The sequence below is a fragment of the Palaemon carinicauda genome, chromosome 1, assembly GCF_036898095.1.
Source record: "Palaemon carinicauda isolate YSFRI2023 chromosome 1, ASM3689809v2, whole genome shotgun sequence".
NCBI lineage: Eukaryota > Metazoa > Arthropoda > Malacostraca > Decapoda > Palaemonidae > Palaemon > Palaemon carinicauda.
The window spans coordinates 264,821,256-264,841,118 of record NC_090725.1 but is presented as its reverse complement, the minus strand read 5'-3'; the positions used below and the strand labels follow the sequence as shown (position 1 = coordinate 264,841,118).

General features: G+C 37.6%; 1 protein-coding gene across 6 annotated transcripts in view; it reads right to left on the bottom strand.

Moving 5' to 3' along the window:
* Positions 1-19,863, bottom strand: part of uri (unconventional prefoldin RPB5 interactor) — a 145,294-nt gene that overhangs the window by 89,594 nt on the left and 35,837 nt on the right. For all 6 annotated transcript variants that reach the window (XM_068390155.1, XM_068390154.1, XM_068390153.1 and 3 more), the window contains exons 4-5: positions 15,237-15,378; positions 4,953-5,099 (exon numbers count right to left, since the gene is read on the bottom strand). In XM_068390155.1, the coding sequence (XP_068246256.1) occupies positions 4,953-5,099; positions 15,237-15,378 (289 nt within the window). The remainder of the gene's footprint in view (positions 1-4,952; positions 5,100-15,236; positions 15,379-19,863) is intronic.

Below are 19,863 nucleotides of genomic sequence, written 5' to 3'. Positions count from 1 at the left end.
TGTGAAGGTACTTTTCTGATTCTGACCACAGGCCTGAGGCCCTGTGGTTCAGAACGTGGGCACCCCACCCCTTGTTTGATGCGTCCGAAAACAGCATCAAATCCGGGGTAGAGACGAGAAGATCCACTCCCTTTCGCAGGTTCTCGTCTACCACCCACCACCTGAGGCCCGCTCGTTCCGCAGATCCTATGGGGATCAGGATGTCCGGGGAGTCAAGTCCTTGACTCCACCGAGACTTCAGTCGCCACTGAAGGGATCTCATCCTGAGGCGACTGTTGGGGACGAGACGGGTCAGAGAGGAGAGGTGGCCGAGGAGACGAAGCCACGATTGGGTTGGGAGTTCTTCTCGATTGAGGAAAGGTTTCACAACCTTCCTCAGCCTTGCTATCCTTTCATCTGATGGGAAGGCTTTGTGGAGATTGGTGTCTATGATCATGCCTAGATATACCAGTTTCTGAGAGGGCTGCAGAGAGAACTTTTCGAGGTTTACCACGATCCCCAGATCCTGGCAAACTTCGAGGAGCTTGTCTTGGTGGCGAAGAAGGGATGCCTCCGAGTCTGCCAGGATCAGCCAGTCGTCCAGGTAACGAAGGAGACGGATGCCGATCCTGTGAGCCCACGAAGAGATGATGGTGAAGACTCTGGTGAACACCTGAGGCGCTGTGGAGAGACCGAAACACAGCACCTTGAACTGGTAGATCTTGTTTGTCTAGGCAAAATCTCAGGTACTTCCTTGGATACGGATGGATTGGGATCTAGAAGTACGCGTCCTTCAGATCCAGTGTGCACATGAAGTCTCGTGGTCTCACCGCAAGTCTGACCGTGTCTGCCGTCTCCATACTGAACGGAGTCTGCTTGACAAACCCGTTCAGTGTCGAGAGGTCGTTGACTGGTCTCCAGCCTCCAGACGCCTTTCTCACAAGAAAAGAGTCTACTGTAGAAGCCTGGGGACCCGTCGACGACCTCTTGGAGAGCGTCCTTCTCCAACATGGTCTGGACTTCGGCCCGAAGGGCCTGCCTTTTTGCCAATCCCATGGCAAAAGAGCTCAATGACACTGGATTCGCTGTCAGGGGAGGGAGAGATGCTGTGAACGGGACGCGATACCTTTTTTTTTTAATTAGGCAATAATTTTTCAGGTCTTGTGTGTCTCCCTTTTTTTTAATTAGGCAATAATTTTTCAGGTCTTGTGTCTCCCTTTTTTTTTAATTAGGCAATAATTTTTCAGGTCTTGTGTGTCTCCCTTTTTATTAATTAGGGAATAATTTTTCAGGTCTTGTGTGTCTCCCTTTTTTTTTAATTAGGGAATAATTTTTCAGGTCTTGTGTCTCCCTTTTTTTAATTAGGCAATAATTTTTCAGGTCTTGTGTCTCCCTTTTTTTTAATTAGGCAATAATTTTTCAGGTCTTGTGTGTCTCCCTTTTTTTTTAATTAGGCAATAATTTTTCAGGTCTTGTGTCTCCCTTTTTTTTAATTAGGCAATAATTTTTCAGGTCTTGTGTGTCTCTCTTTTTATGAATTTGTGAAATAATAAATATTTTTCAATTTGTAGGTACAGAGCATTCTTGCAGACATTTTGTGTAAAGTTCAGCAAGTTTTATTATGAAATCTCCTCCATCTATTATTAAATCCATTGTTAAGCTAGCTTCAGTTGCTTTGCATCTTTTTATGCCTTTCAGTTCTTTACTTCTACTGTTATCGGCTCAGGTGTTTCATTATTTCTATTAGCAAAGTTATAGCTTATATCACTATCTGCAAATTTCATCATTCAATCTCTTTTGTTGATATTTCCATTTTCACCCTGTTCAAAGTATTCTTTCATCAATTTGATACTTCCTTTCTCTAGTATTTCCTCAATTTTGGTCCGATTGTTTTTACGAATGTCTTGGGTTTTTGGTTTTATTGTTTTGGATAGTTCTGCTAATTCTATTTCATCTCTCTAGGATTTTACCCTTATTGCTAATCTTTTCATTATTAGATTATGGTGTTCTCTGATAGTTTTCCTGTATCTTGTTTAGGAACCTTCCAATATGTCTCTTATGCTAATTCCAATACAAATTTTATTAAATTACTGTTTACTTCTTTACTTGGTTCCATTTCATCATGTAGGTGGGAGTACCTATTTAATATTGCTAAACTAAACTCATCAGATTTTTCTTTGATTACAGGAGTGTTTATTTTCTTTTCTAAAAATTGTGTTTCTCTGGCTTTCCTTAGATCTAAACAAATTTTACTTCTAATCATTCTATGGTTGCTTGACTAACTTGTTTGACACTTACAACTTTAACTAAATTAATATTTTCACTGAGAATAAAATCTATTTTTTTTTCTCTATTTGGGCTTCACCATGCACATCTTTTATGTTCTTTTTATTAATAAAAAGTGTTCATGATTTTAAGATAGTTTCTTTCAACAAATTCTACAAGCATGTCTCCTTCATTCTTATGTCTACTCCAAATTCACCTACTGCTGATTTTCTTCTCTTCTTTTACCTACCTTAGCACTGAAATCTAAAACAACTGTAAATTGAGTCCTAGGTTTTTTTCAAAGATATCTCTATACCTTTCTAAAAAGTTTCTATTTCTTCCTCTGTATGTTGTTGGTGTAGTCTATACGTTTGAACTATCTTCAGTTTATTCTTCTGATTAAGTTTGATAAGCAATCCTTTAATTCTATCGCTAATACTACAAAATTCTACTATGTTACTCGCAAAATATTTATTAATAAGAAAACTTACTCTATTTTCTTTGTTCCTTTTATGTCCTCTGAAACAAACTAAATGGTCCTTTTTAACTCTATACAGTATAAGTTTCCCCATTATTCTAATTTCACTCAATCCTATTATAGCACAATTTATTTCCTTCAACTCTTCTATTAACACAGCAAGATCTTCTTCCAAAGACAGGATCCTGACATTATACAGTACTGTACATGTATTTCAACAAACTCCCTAATATACAGAGCCACTTGGAACAGACAGTTGCCCAGATTTTTTGTATATGTAATTATATCTTTATATTACCATAACTGTTTTAAAAAACTCACAAATCTTTATACAGTACTATACTGTATAAGCAGAATAAGAATCAATATTACCATAAGTAATATAAAAGTAAAATTAGCAGAAATCTTATGGTTAGAGAGGGAGAGATAAAGAAACAGCCCATCATGAGAGAGAGAGAGAGAGAGAGAGAGAGAGAGAGAGAGAGAGAGAGATTTGCAGTTCAAAGTTTCTCTACATAGTTTCTATATGAAAGATCTATTTTAATGTTGTTATAGTTCTTAAAATATTTTAGTGTACATCAAATGTTCACTACTTTTCTTATATAGTTTATGTCCTAATTTCCTTTCCTCACTGGGATATTTTTCACTGTTGGATCCCTTAGTCTTATACCATCCTGCTTTTCCAACTAGGGTTGTAACTTAGCTAATAATAATAATAATAATAATAATAATAATAATAATAAAAATATTAATACTAATAACATTATAATGGACATTTTAAAAAAGTTGGCACAAATAAAAATAAAAGTTGATGTCACAGCTATTACGAATTGCCCGTTCAAAGTCAATTGATACCTTACTAAGTTAAATATTTGGTCACAAGTTTTATAGCTCAAGAAAAGTCTTGTCATGTGTAGCTTCTCAAATACCATTATCTTAAAGTGCAAATTTGTTTAAAGTTTGCAGGCCCTCGGACGTGTTGCGTTCTGAAATACCATTTCAAACGCTCTAAAATCAAGAATAACCAACTTCCAAAATCCTCCATTACACCACGCACTCATTTACTAACTGTTTCTAGACAACAACCCCCCCTGAATATCTTTTTCAGAGAATTAATTTTGGGATTAGTCAAATCAATTTTAGAAATTGTCTGGGACCGAATTTTCAGAATCAAATTTTTCTAGCACCGTTAATAATGTACAATTACCTCTGAAAAGTAGTATGAACTACAAAACCATACTAGAATCAACATGAAAACAATTTACAGTAGTGCAGTATAGTAGGTTACTTGGAGAGTTAGTCAATTGTTCCTATGCAGTGGTCTGTGTTTTGGGAGGGTTATGAGTTGACCAACCCTAGGGCACCAAGTATTCATGGATTTCTAATTTTCGCAGGAACTTTTTATACCTAAACCCCCGCGAATAAGGAAGGCCAACTATACTGTAGTATAGGTACAGTACATATATTGATAGTTATTTCATATACAAAATCTAATTATAACTTTTTCAATGAAACATACATATGATGTGCTTTAAATTAAGTAGGATTTTTCAAGGCCTAGTCTACTTTTAGGCTTAAGATGTCAACCATAAAAGTAACTTATTTAACGACGAGATTGTTACCCTCTAACCCCATTTTTGAATGGGGGAGTACTTTTATATGTGAAGTATTGGTAATGAATAAAGAATATAAAATATCTCAAGATCAGTAACAATGTTAAACAAGATATATGATATATAAACTTTGAAGACGGATTCATGTCAGCCTATTTAACAACAAAACATTCGCTGCAAGTTTGAACTTTTGATGTTCCACAAATTCAACTGATTGATAGGAAGATCATTAGTTTATATAAAAGAAAACTGTATTCTACTTTATAAGAGTTAAAGATTATCACTTCATATAGCACAATAGTTAGATAATTAGATACAGTATTATAATCCACAAAAAATTATTTTGTATACATAGTATCATAAATTTATAAAGTACTGCACTATACTGTATGATCTTGTGTAAACACATCACCATTCATACCCTATATACTGTGTCTGTAAAGTTATAGCATTTGATAATACTGAATAAAAATATACATAAACTTCGGTATAATTTAAACTACTTCAAATTATTCAAATCTGCTTTCCTATTCATCAAATAGAAATATTAAACCTCTTCTTTGAAAAAATCACTTCCACTCCTGGTATGATAAAATGGAAATAAATAATATCCTTACCTTTGCTCCTTTCAAATTCTTCTTCTGTCAACTCCTCAATAATTTCCACCTGATCTCTGCCTTCTTCAAACAAACTGGAAGTTTCTTTTAACCAATTCTTATGAAGGTTCATTTGGTTTTCAGCAGATTTAATCTTCTCATTACAATCTGAAATGTTATTTATTATTCAGTTAACAGAATATTAGCTTCATCAAAAGCAACATCAATGATATATAGGGCCCAGTCATGATCTTTGATTGTCCATAGACACAACAAAGCAAAGAGAAGAAAAGCAATCTTCTTATATCTCTAAGAGAAGAACTGCCTTTTGTCAGTATTATTCCAATATTTATCTTATGATAGTCTATTGGAAACATCCCTGCCTAGCAATCTGCAGGACACAAGTTCGATACCCACTCAAGCTCGATAATTTCTAGTAGTGTCAGCATCCAATCTCTCATGCAAACCTTTTCTGACCATGGTCGCTATTTATTTACTTTTCCTTCAAAAATTTGAGGGAAAGATATTAATGCTAGTCGCCCTTATAATGTAACCCAGCAGTTTTCTCTGATTCCCTCAAGAGAAGAAAGTTTCCTTTATTTCTCAATAGCATCTTAAGTAAACATTTGCGGTACATTTTCCTAAGTTATTGTATATTCATCGTATTTCCTTGTCTGCTCATTCACATTTTTACAATTTTTATTTTATGCTGAAAGATGCATAAGTGTCTGATATGATGAACATACAGTATATGCCAGGAGTATAATTTGCCGCAAAAATACAAAGATGAGAATATATTATGCTAGCAAAGTCTTAATTGTGAGTGGCATTTGATACCTATAAAGTATATATTTCTGGATTTGAGGGAAGGGGCTCACCACTGTTTAGTATATAACCCTGAAATATAATTATCATATCCTTATGATCCCCAGTGTTGAAGAAATTTACTGATGAAAGCCCATACTTATATATAATAAAGTAATTTCGACTAATCTCTAAAAAGAAAAATGTTGAAATTCCTTGTCTGCTCATCTATATACCTACAATTTTTATGTTATGTTAAGTGAATGATGCGAAATTTTCAGAGGCAATAGTTAAATATGACTAAACCGTGACATTTTCTCAGAGAGTACACAAACGAGAATACTGTATGTTCTACTCTCAACACCTTACTCATATGTGGGCATTTTGTATATAAAGTGCATGTGGATCTGGATTTAAAGGAAGGGACTTATCATTGCTTAGTAAATAACCCTGAAATATGATGATTGTCCTTATGATCCCCAGTGTTGAGGAAAATTACTGCCAAAAGCCCATACTTATACACACTAAAATATATGCAACCAATACCTAGAAAAAGAAGTTTGAAGCCCAATTTCTCAAAGCATTAAATTTTCAGAGAAAATGTACTACTACTTTTTTAAATATTGATCGATATTTTTTCATTCACACATGAAAAGATAAGGAATTTTATAGTCTACATTTTTTACATTTACTATTTGAAAAAAAAAAAAAACAACTTCCATAAAAAAACTACAAATTTTAAAAACAATTTGTATACAAACCTGAGTCATTTATATAGGTTACTCCTAGTCTCATTTCCTCTATGACCAGAAAATCAAAGAAAAAGGGTTTGACTCCTTCATTCTTATAGTTGCTAAGCAAGCACTGCGCATGCAGCGAAGGAGGCATGCACATGACGCTATACACTCTCTCCTGGTTAAAGACTTATAGGGCAGTTGAGGCAGGATCTTTGATAAATGACTCAGGTTTTTATTGCTAAGAAAAGTACAAATTGATTTAAAATTTGAAGTTTATTCCTAAGCAGATGCAAACTTCTCAGTCATTTACTGGGGAGTCTTCCTTATGGGGGGGGAGGTGTCTCCGTTAAGAAGTAAACCCTTCCTCTCTAATTGATATAATTATTATTAAATACTAGCACAATATCAAAAATGACTACTCCTCGAACTGTGTAGCCGGCTCGTGAAGAGGCAAGGCTGTATGTTCGATTCCAGAAGATATGATACTTTGCCTGGGGGTGGTCATATGAACATCAAGTGATACATAAAAAAATATCTCAAATATATAATCATATACTGAAAAAATAGGGTATTCTTATTTAAATTTAGGTGAATTACAAGTGAAGGCCTAAGTTCAATGGTGATTACCATCCACCTTAATACCCATTACAGACACTTATAATGCAGAGTAATTGATGCCTTTGATAAACAGTTACGTGGCCCGTAAGAGCATACAATCTTCAAGATAATGGTCCGTACAAGTGATCTGTCTCTTCCACACATCAGCTTTGAGGACTTGTGCAACAGAGTGGTTTCTGCAGAACGTTAAGATTGTGGCAACCCCACGGATATCATGTGCTCGAGGGGGAGAGGGGGGACTGGCAACGCTTCCCCTAAGGATTTAATAGCTCTCATGATTGTTTTTCTCAACCAAAAAGAGACAGTGTACAGTAGGGTCCCGAATTACACGTGTTCTAATTACGCGATTCCTCAATTACGCGATCGATAGTTTTTAAAAATTAAATTTCCTGTATCTGCGAGGAGCATTCTAAATCCGCGAGTCAAGGAAATCTATTGTTTTCTTAATTGTATTGGGGGGGGGGGGATGGTTTCCCGATGTCTGAGAAGGGGGGGGGAGAATGTGAGAGAAAGATTGCCTAACTGTCCAACACCTATATGTATAATATTCCATATTTGTACTAATTAATTTTTATACTTCCGTTGTGATTATGGTGAAACATCCTTATTCATTAAACTTTAAATTAAAAACCATCAAAATCAACAGTGCCATTTGAAATATTGAAAAGTTTCCAAAAAAAAAAAATCAACAGAACAGCATCGTCATGGGAACACCTTTGTAGTAGTAGTGCGTTGTGCTCCATTTCATCTAAATTGTTTGAAATTATTTTATATAGTACGTTTGAAACCAAAAATTAAATTAAATAAAGACTTTTATATCACGCTACTGCCAAACATGTCACTACAACCAAACCCATTACTTTGTTTAGTACGTTCCATCGCCGATCATAACGAACTCGCTAACCAATTTTAACATCTGTCTATAGGTTAACTTTTGCGGCAAAAGATATCTTACCAGGTACTATGTAATAATAATGTTATAATTAATGTTGTTTTATTTATCCTTAGAAAACTAAAATAAATTAAATATGAGCAATTTTGTTTCGTGTTTTTTTTTTCCTAAAAAAACGCCTCCTTAAAAGGAAAACGTTTTTTTTTACGTTTCATCGTCGATCATAAACGCATTTACTCTTGAAAGTGATATTGAAGAGCTTTTACTAAAGATGTTATTATAAATAAAGATTATAAATAGGTGGTAAAATATCTATAATTAAAGTGTAGCATCATCAAGAAATGTTGGGGTTCGCCCTTTACATAAGAATGTACTGTACATTGGATTAGACAGAACGTAGAAAAAATCAATTAGGGAAAAATCGGTATTCGATATCCTCTTCATCAGCATCGTCAATCGGGCTTTTTATTTTTTTTTTTATTCTCAGTCGCTAACTAGTTATCGCACTGTCAAGATCTGCACACATTCCCATAATTCACATTCGAAGGTTTTCTGGGAGAGGATGGATAGAGAAAATACCGAACTATATAAAATGTTTTTTTTAACCTGTTAAGCGTCACCCACGTGATAAACCGTTCACCACGATCTACTCGGTACCGCCTTCTACTGTATATTCCGTTCATGACTTTAATTGCCTTTTACAAGCCGTCAGTCTCGTGATATTACGTTTACTCGTATAGTAAATATAGGATCACCACTTGGCAACACTCTCAGCATATGGGGACTGTGAATAGAAACTCATATGATGTCTGGCAACTATTTTTCTGAGGGTAACTTGATGTTGTGGTTTCCTATCAGTGCGCTCGGGCGTTCATGCATAAGTGGTTATTTGTTGTTCCTTTTGTAATGAACGCTCTAAAGAGGAAGGTTATTTCTTTAGATGAAATAAATTATATTCTTGTTGAGGAATTTGATAATGATAACCTGTTTGATAATGAGAGCACTAGTTCTGAATCCTCCAGTGATGAGTATATTGAAGAAACAAAGTTTTCTTTCGATGCCGAAAGCGAAAATGACTTCTCATTACCGAACGACTGGACAACGAAATTTCACAAAACTATAAAGGGAAAGGAAACGCAGAGAGAGAGAGAGAGAGAGAGAGAGAGAGAGAGAGAGAGAGAGAGAGAGAGAGAGAGAGAGAGAGAATAAAGTGGATAAATAATGTACAAATGTATGACGAACATATTTGAAAACTATACAGGAAACGATATGAAGAGAGAGAGAGAGAGAGAGAGAGAGAGAGAGAGAGAGAGAGAGAGAGAGAGAGAGAGAGAGAGAGAGGGGGGGGAGAGACTTATCCCTTTCCTTTTGTTGCTTATCCAGACGTAAGATTTACGATTGAAGATAAAAAGAACCCATTAGAATATTCAGTATTATGTAGCCATTTGAAATGAAATAATAGTAGTATTAATTGTTTTTTTTACTCAACCATTTAATTAATATCCCTACTTTTAACTATAATTACGAATTATAAGCATAAAGAAATGATATTAACTTTGAAAAATTATCATTAGTGAAATGACCGCTCAGGGCAAAAAAAGCGTGACGGTACGTTAGCGGCAACCTGGTCCAGGGGGGACGCTTAGATGTTTTCTGGCAGAAAATTACGGTAGATTATCGTACAGCAGCCTAGTGCACACTTGCGCCTAGTGGCCGTGTTTACGTGTGGGAGTGTCATCATGGATATACGTACAGTATTATACTGTAATTTTTAACTATTGCTAGATACTGTATCAAACCTTGAAAACCCTTTTTTGTTTTTTGTATCTATAGGAAATAATTCTACATTATTCGGAAAATACTGAAAACAGTAAGCTATGCATAGTACAGTAGTAAATACTAGTCATAGAAAATTATCAAAACTTTAACAACTTTTTATTGTTTTATTTATCCATAAAAGAAATTTTGTACAGTATTTTATAAAAAAAATCTATAAGAAGGATTTCTTACAGTATTGTTAAGATAAAAGCTACAGTATATATATATATATATATATATATATATATATATATATATATATATATATATATATATAATGTATTTTATATATATACATACATGATACATACATACACACATACATACACACACACAGTGTATATACAGTATATATATAGCTAGAAAGCTAGAAATGGAGTGAAAAAAAAATTGACGGATAGGTTGCTGTTTGCCGCCATGATGTGTTTCGAAATATACGAATTTCCAATTACACGAGGCCTTTCATCGACCAAATTCTCGCATAATTCGGGACCCTACTGTATTTGGATGCAGTACTTTCTTTTTGGAGCAACCAGTGCACACAAACAAATAGGAGATTTTAGGCCTAAGATACTGCGTTCTTTTCAGATATTTACGCATTGCTAAACGGCACAGAGTAATATGTCATCCAGGTCATCAGTTACCTCTTTAAGAGACAAGATTGTGAAAGAGTCAATCTGATATCATTTTCAACCAGATTCTGGGTTTTGGCCACAAATTCGGGAACAAAAGACAAAGATAGTTCTTTTCACCCTCTGGAATGTGAATTAAGATATGATAGACCAAGTAATTTGATTACTCTCTTGGCAAGGAGGAAGATGGTCTTTAACCCTGGATAGGTGTGGTGGGTCGTATATGACCCGAGGTTAAAAAAAAAAACATGTTTTTTTGCCATAATTTTTCATCCGTATTGGTTGTGAATGATGTCGACCTGCGAGACCTCAGTTCAATGTGCACAGCAGTTGGGTGAGGACGCATTTCATCCCAGCCCTTTTCTTTGTGCTATTTCTGAGATACCCTCGGGTTGAGCTCAACCCATCAATACCTAATTAAGGTAAGTTGTGTAATATTAAATTTTTATATAATTATCGAATATGCAGTAGTGTTTAGGCGTGTATAAAAAAGGATTGTTGTAAAGTGTTTGTGAATCTCTTCTACCCCGTAAGTTTTTATGAAATAGCTAATAATTTCTCCTGTTTTTGTAAGTTTGTACCTTTAAGATAACTTAATTATGATCATTATTTAATTTTTTTAATTGCAAAATAATCTATAAACTTCATTCTAGCTACCATAATATTTTTCTTCAATCCTCTAACAATTATATAAATAAATGACTCGCTGATATTGACATATCTTTCTCCATTTCAGATAGCAGATTTGACCTTCCAAGGTGGTGTGGTTGGCGGCCATTCTGTGAGCATATCCGATACAAGCTGGCATAGCTCTATGTATTCCTCCTTTTTTTATAAAATTTGATATTTTCATGCCTAAATACCATGCTCAGCAATGAATATAAGGATTTGTCTTGAAAAATTTCATGATATAACTCAGAAAAAAAAAAAAAAAAAAAATTTTCCCTTTGTAAAACATTAAATAATATTCAAGTGCAGATGATTCTTTCATACTTTTTTGTTGTACGTTAATAATACAATATCCTGTAAAAATTTCAGCCATGAACTATGTCTTTTACCAACCCCAAAAAATTATTGAAAAGAGGATAGATTTTTTCAGCCAAAAAAAACCACAGTTTTTTCTCATTTCAGGAAATGGTGCTCAATTATAATAGAATAAGTGTTTTAGTTTATTATTTAGATTTTAGGTTGTAAATTGATTTGTAAATGAATTTTGTATGAATTTCTTTGGGACCTCGGGTCGAGGTCGACCCACGATACTAAGGTGGTCAAATAACGATACACACCCAGGGTTAAGGTAAGATCCCTGTCTAAGGCTTTATGCATGGGGTCTTTTTCTTAAGGCCCTTTGAACCTTTGTCACATCCCAGGTAGGGGGTTTGAGTTCTCGAGGAGGACAAGTCCTTTCAGACTGGAAACCTAGCTTAAGGCCGAGAGCGGTAGACTTTTACCACAGTGACAAAGGGAATTCTTTTTCCACAGGAACTCCAAAAAGTCTGCAATTAGGGGAATAGTGGCCTTAAGTGAAGCAATATTCCCTCTACAACACCAATCAAGGAGATTTACCACTAAGTCTGGTAGACTGCTGAGGAAAACTTTCTGAGATATCCGGAAAGTTGTTTCACAGTTGGTCTCAAAATGTTTTTTCTTCAGAGGAGATGCTGGATAGCCTCCAACCGTGATGTAACAGGCAATGCAGTGTGCCGTGGAACTTTTCTGAGTAGTCCAGCAGGTCTGAATACCCCTCCACTGCTGGCCACTTTGGAGCTACTATCGTTACTCTGACTCCCTAGGATGTTTTGTTTCCATACAGTTTGTATATATATATATATATATATATATATATATATATATATATATATATATATATATATATATATATATATATATATATATATATATATATATATATATATATATATATATATATACATACATCTATATGTCCAGCAGATCTGAATACCATTCCAGTTTGTTGGAGGCAGCATGAGGAAGGGCAGTGAATGAAGGAATGAAGATAAAACTGGAAGAGAAAAAGAGGACTTTTGAAGAATGGCTGCAGAGTAATAGTGTAGAGAAGTATGAAAGATATAGAGAGAAAAATGTGGAAGTAAAGCACAAGGTAAGTGAGGCAAAGAGGGCAGATAACCTGAGGTGGGGTCAGGGATTGGGTCATTCATATGAAGAGAATAAGAAGTTTTGGAAAGAAGTGAAGAGAGTAAGGAAGGCTGGCGCAAGAATTGAAGAGACAGTGAAAGATGGAAATGGAAGGTTGTTAAAAGGAGAGGAGGCAAGGAAAAGGTGGGCGGAATATTTTGAAAGTTTACTGAATGTTGAGGATAATAGGGAGGCAGATATAATTGCTGTTCCAGGTGTTGAGGTTCCGGTGATGGGTGATGAGAATGAGAGAGAGATTACAAGAGAGGAAGTGAGGAGAGCACTAGATGAAACGAGAGTAGGAACAGCATCTGGTATGGATGGTGTGAGAGCTGAGATGTTGAAGGAAGGGGGTGTGACTGTACTTGAATGGTTGGTGAAATTGTTTAATATGTGTTTTGTGTTGTCAATGGTACCAGTAGATTGGGTTTGTGTGTGTATTGTACCACTAAATAAGGGTAAGGGAGATGTGCATGAGTGTTGTAATTCAAGGGGTATTAGTTTGTTGAGTGTAGTTGGAAAAGTGTATGGTAGAGTACTGATTAATAGGATTAAGGATAAAACAGAGAATGCAATCTTAGAAGCACAGGGTGGTTTTAGAAGAGGTAGGGGTCGTATGAATCAGATTTTTACAGTTAGGCATATATGCGAGAAATTTTAGCAAAAGGTAAAGAGGTTGATGTTGCGTTTATGGATCTGGAGAAAGCGTCTGATAGAGTTGATAGGGAAGCAATGTGGAATGTGATGAGGTTAAATGGAGTTGGTGGAAGGTTTTTGCAAGCAATGAAAAGTTTCTACAAAGGTAGTAAAGCATGTGTTAGGATAGGAAATGAAGTGAGCGATTGGTTTCCGGTGAGAGTGGGGCTGAGACAGGGATATGGGATGTCGCTGTGGTTGTTTAACTTGTATTTGTTCCGTAACTGACATACAAACTACGCTATTTAATAGGGGTTATTACCCTTCGGCGTAGCTGAAATGACGAGCCATTAGAATTTTAACGAGGGTTTACTACCCCACCGCTAGTTAGTGGGGGGTAGGGAGGGTAGCTTGCTACCCCCCCCCCCCACCCACCCCCACCTCACACACACCTGTGCTTGAGCTCACTTTGCTCTCGGCTCGGGTGGTAGTCGGACGTGTCCGCTTTCACCCTCGCCTTTCTGACAGCCATTTAATACTTTTTGCTTTTCCTTTTACAGGTATGTTTGAAGTTGGCCTTTGCTATCATGCGAAAGAGTCTTGGATTACCTGACCGCCCTTGTGGTACGTTTATGTCGGCGGTCGATACGGACCCTCACACCCTTTGTCCTTATTGTGGGGGCCAACGGTGTGATAGAACTAATAAGTGTGGTGAGTGTAGGGAGTGGTCTACCTCCCAGTGGGAGAGGTTTTCTTGGCGACGGAAGAAGTCCAAACGAGATATTTCTCCTTTGAAGGTTTCTTTGAAAGGAGAAAATCTCAAGGGCTCTTCTTCCGTTGCCCAAACCTCCTCCGAAGCTCCCGCTCGATCGGTTTCTTCCGAGAAACTGTCGAGTGGTAGAGTAGGCCATAGTTCTGTTGCCCGAAATCGGGGTTCAGGAGAGGGAGTTTTGGGTAGGGAAAATTTACTGGAAAATCAAAAAATAATGGTAAAACTAACCTTTTCTTCTCTATACGTTATTCTCTGGGACACAATAAGTCCACAAAAAAATAGCCAAGCTTCACAGCAAGTATCACGATACTCCCGGTGTAAGAATAATTTTTTAAAAGCTCACTGTGTTATCCATCAAAGGTTAGTGTCACAAGTGCAATTCTGGTAAGGATTTATTTGTGATTTACCTTACCATAATGTAAGGATTTGTGATTTACTTTTGGTTTGTGACCTTGGAATGGGGGCCTGGGAGGTTTGGTCCCAGCTAGGTCTGTGACCTGGGAAGGGGTTCCGGAGGGCTTACCCCCCGGCTACATCTGTGACCTGGAAACTACTAGGTTAGGTTAGGTGGGTTTGTTAGGTTCTGTAGCCTTCTACAAATTTCGAAAGTGTTAAGTAATCACGTTCTGTCCTGTTTTTGCACACCCAAAGTCCCAGGTTCCTACCTGTGTCTGTTGGGAAGGGGGCTCCATAACAAGAACAGCTTATTTGCAATGGAAATAAAAGGTTAAATTTGTTGAAACCACACTATCTACTGTAAGAAAAGCTGTTTTTCCTATAAGAAAAGTTGTTCTATAATTTTACCAAAAAAAGCCATCCTGTATGGGACTGTGAAGTTACCATGCTGACATAATGCAGGCAATAATTCCATGGGGACAGTAGCATATAACCGAGATTCACCTTGGAGTACAGACATACCTACAGTATATATTTAAATATAAAGATTAAAATTTTGGATTTTCCCAAGTCAAAACATTTATACTGTACAGTATATGCAACTGAATACTAATAAAGCATTCTAAAGATAACAATGCAGGAAAGAAAACATATTGCTTGGAATATGAACTTCACTAAGACTTCTACTTTCATTTAGAAAAAAAATTGTCCTCTTATTTACTTTGCCTCATAGAAAAAAATACTTATTGATATGATGTATGTAAGACTTTTTTTGCTTCATAATTATTTAATGAGAAAAGGTAAAATTAAAACCAAAAATTTATAAGAGACAAAACAAATCACCTTTGACTCTCCTATTAACAATCTCAATGGCTTCCTTTGCACTCCTTTCAGCAAACCAGTTATCACCAAGTAGAACCAAGATTTCATTTGTGTGAATCAAACGTCCTGGCATGAAAGCAAGAGGTCCAATGGGCACCATGACCTGGAAGAGATAAACATCATTAGAGTTTAATGATATCTAAACCTCCATTAACAGAACATAACACAGAAAAGTACAGTACTGAATTCTGCCAATCTCATGTTAGAGGTTTCATAGTTTTAAAAACTACTGATGATTTCATCAAAAAAAGTTTTAGAAATACTGAGACGTTACAGTCTAGAATAAAAATACTGTATTTAACCTTAATAAAAACAGAACATCAGAGTAACAAGTGCCAGATGAATGTCAATAGTCAACTGTTTACTGAATTTAACGTGTAGAGTAATGATGTTCTTCAAGAAGAACATTACTCTTCACGTTAAATTCAAAGAAACGGGAGATGTACAAAATTGTAATAATTATAGGGCAATCAAACTCCTCCCACATACTATGAAGCTTTGGGAAATGATTATAGAGCATAGGATAAGGGAATAGACCAAGATTGGAGAAGAACAGTTTGGATTTATGCCAGGCAGAAGCATGACGCATGCAATGTTTGAACTAAGGCAGTTGATGGAAAAATATAGAAGGCCAAAAGCAATTACATATAGTATTTATTGACTTAGAGAAGGCTTATGATAGAGTTCCACGGCAGGAGATATGGAGATGTTTGAGAGAGAGAGAGGGGAATACCAGAGAAATATGTTAGACTGATCAGAGATATGTATGAAGGAGAAGGCACACAAATAAGAACGAGTGTTGGTTTGACTGAGACGTTTGAAGTGGGGGGTTGGGTTACACCAGGGGTCGTCATTAAGCCCCTACTTGTTTAATATAGTATAGGATGTAACTACTAAAAGAGTGAGGGAACAGTCACCATGGATCATGCTCTTTTCAGATCTGTGTGATGAAACCAGAGAAGGATTGGAGGGGAAGCTGGGGAGATGGAGAGAGGAATTGGAGAGCAGAGGGCTAAAGATCAGTAAAACCAAAAAAAAGTATATGTGTTGCAACCCGCAGAAAAAAACGTACGATATACATTTGCTGGGTGAAATAGTAAAGAGGACAGAAAAAAAATTCAAGTACCTAGGGTCATATGTGGAGGAAACAGCAGAGCTCCAAATGGGAAGTAAACAGTAAAATTCAAGCTAGATGGAATAATCGGAAAAGTGTCGGGAGTGTTGTGTGATCGAAGGATAAACTTCAAGTTAAAGGGAAAGGTACATGAAACTGTAGTGAGACCTGCCATGACATATGATGTAGAGACCTGGTCCATGAAAAGATCTTTGAGAAGAAAATGGATGCTGCAGAGATGAGAATACTAAGATGGATGGCTGGGATCACAAAATTGGATAAGGTTAGGAATGACTTGGTAAGGGGAACAACAAAGGTTACAGAGGTGTCAAAGAAAATCCAAGAAAAGAGACTCCACTGCTTTGGGCACGTAATGAGAAGAGAGCAGGAGTATGTTGGGAGGAGGATGTTGGAGATGGAGGTTCCAGGTAGGAGTTGGAGGGGGAGACCAAAGAGAAGGAGGATGGAGTGTGTAACACCAGATATGGAGGAGAAAGATCTCACAGTGGAGGATATCGGAGACAGAAGAAATTGGAAACGGCTCTCTAGAAATAGCGACCCTGCATGGCGGGGAAAGCTTTAGTCAAAGAAGTAATGTTCTTCTTTTAAATACTTTTGGATTTTTCATAAACAAGAAAGAGAGAAGAGTGAAGGAATTGAATGCATTGATGATAGATACCTACATAACCTTAATCATGTTGATGATGTAGTATTTCTGAGTTAACAAATAAAAGATTTGTAAAAATAAATACCAAAAGTACCAAACTGAGGAAAAGGGCACGAAAAATGGTAAGCTAAGCTTTGCTTACGCTTAACAACATTTGGTCATTAAAAAAACTTATCTACATGGCCTAAGAACTAAAAATATTTAATACAATTATGATATTTTGATTATAAAATAAATTTTTGAATATACTTACCCGGTGAATATATAATAGCTGACGTCTCGGACGGCTCGACAGAAACCAAAAACTCGCGAGCGATCGCCATGAAGGTTGCGGGTGTGACCACCAGCGCTGACTATCGGCCAGATACCGCATATACTTGTAAACAGCTCCAGTTCTTCTCATTCCGCTGGGTCTCTATCGGGGAGGAAGGGAGGGCCTTTAATTTATATATTCACCGGGTAAGTATATTAAAAAATTTATTTTATAATCAAAATATCATTTTTAAATATTAAACTTAGCCGGTGAATATATAATAGCTGATTCACACCCATGGTGGTGGGTAGAGACCAGTATTAATACAATAAAGGCGTATATGCTCATGAGTTTTTGACAATTATATCATAACAAAACCCAATTAAATATAGGTACCTGGTAAGGAAGCTGACTCTGGCGATTACTCTGCCTTATTAGTCCGCTTTCCTCACGAAGCCCAGCCATCCTCTCAGGATGCTGAAAGACTCCCAGGAGCTGTTATATCCAGGGCGACCACCCATACAACAGGACCTCATCAAAACCCTTAATCTGGGCGCTCTCAAGAAACGACATTTGACCACCCGCCAAATAAAAAAGGATGCGAAAGACTTCTCAGCCTTCTGTACAACCCAAGACAAGATTAAAAACATTTCAAGAGAAGATTAAAAGGATATTGGGATTAAGGGAATGTAGTGGTAGAACCCTCACCCACTACTGCACTCGCTGCAACGAATGGACCCAGTGTGTAGCAGTCCTCATAAAGAGTCTGGACGTTTTAAGTAAAATGAAGCGAACACCGACTTGCTCCTCCAAAAGGTCGCGTCCATAATACTTCGCAGAGATCTGTTTTGCTTAAAAGCCACGGAAGTTGCTATCGCTCTTACTTCGTGCGTCTTGACCTTAAGTAAACAACGATCTTTTTCACTTAAGTAAGAATGAGCCTCTCGGATTAAAAATCTAATAAAATACGATAAAGCATTTTTAGACATAGGCAATGAGGGCTTCTTAACGGAGCACCATAAGGCCTCAGATCCACCTCGTAAAGATCTGGTACGAGCTAAATAAAACTTAAGAGCTCTAACTGGGCACAGTACTCTTTCAACCTCGTTACCTACGATCTCTGATAGGCAAGGTATATCAAAAGATTTAGGCCAAGGACGAGAAGGCAGTTCATTTTTGGCCAAGAAACCAAGCTGAAGCGAACATGTGGCTTTATCTGTAGAGAAGCCGATGTTTCTACTAAAGGCATGGATCTCACTGACCCTTTTAGCCGAAGCCAAGCACACCAAAAAAAGCGTCTTGAGGGTGAGATCCTTCAGGGAGGCTGAATGTAATGGCTCAAACCTGTCGGACATTAGGAACCTTAGGACCACGTCTAAGTTCCAACCAGGAGTGGACATACGACGCTCCTTAGAGGTCTCGAAGGACTTAAGGAGATCTTGGATATCTTTATTATTGGACAGATCCAAGCCTCTATGTCTGAACACAGAAGCCAACATGCTCCTGTAGCCCTTAATAGTGGGAGCAGAGAGGGAGCGAACATTTCTCAGATGCAGGAGAAAGTCTGCAATTTGGGCTAGGCCTACAGAGGTACTGGAAGAGGAAATGGATGATGACTTGCACCAGTCTCTAAAGACCTCCCACTTCGACTGGTAGACCTTGATGGTAGATGCTCTCCTAGCCCTCGCAATCGCTCTGGCTGCCTCCTTCGAAAATCCTCGAGCTCTTGAGAGTCTTTCGATAGTCTGAAGGCAGTCAGACGAAGTGCGGGGAGGCTTTGATGAAGACTCCTTACGAGGGGCTGCCGTAAGAGATCCACTCTCTCGCGGGCCAGAGGGGAGCAACCAATGTCAACCTTGTCCCTTCGTGAGAGGCGAACTTCTGCAGTACCTTGTTGATGATCTTGAACGGCGGGAATGCGTACGCGTCCAGGTGAGACCAGTCCAGCAGAAAAGCATCTATGTGGGCCGCCTCTGGATCAGGGACTGGAGAGCAATAGGTCGTGAGCCTTTTGGTCAACGAGGTGGCAAAGAGGTCTATGGTGGGTTGGCCCCAAGTCATCCAAAGACTCTTGCACACGTCCTTGTGGAGGGTCCATTCTGTGGGGATCACCTGACCTCTCCGACTGAGACAGTCCGCCAAGACGTTTAAGTCCCCCTGGATGAATCTTGTCAACAGTAAGATGCCTCGACCTTTTGACCAGATGAGGAGGTCCCTTGCGATGACGAACAGTGTGTGGGAGTGAGAGCCTCCTTGCTTGGAGATGTACGCCAAGGCTGTGGTGTTGTCCGAATTCACTTCTACCACTTTGTTTCGTAGAAGACTCTCGAAACTCGTCAAGGCCAAGTGAACAGCCAACAGCTCCTTGCAGTTGATGTGCAGGCTCCTCTGATCCGACGTCCAAAGACCCGAACATTCCAGACCGTCCAGAGTCGCTCCCCAACCCAAATCCGACGCGTCTGAGAACAACACGTGGTTTGGGTTCTTGACCGCCAGGGACAGACCCTCTCGCAGACTTATGTTGCTGTCCCACCAGTTCAGGCACGTTTTTACT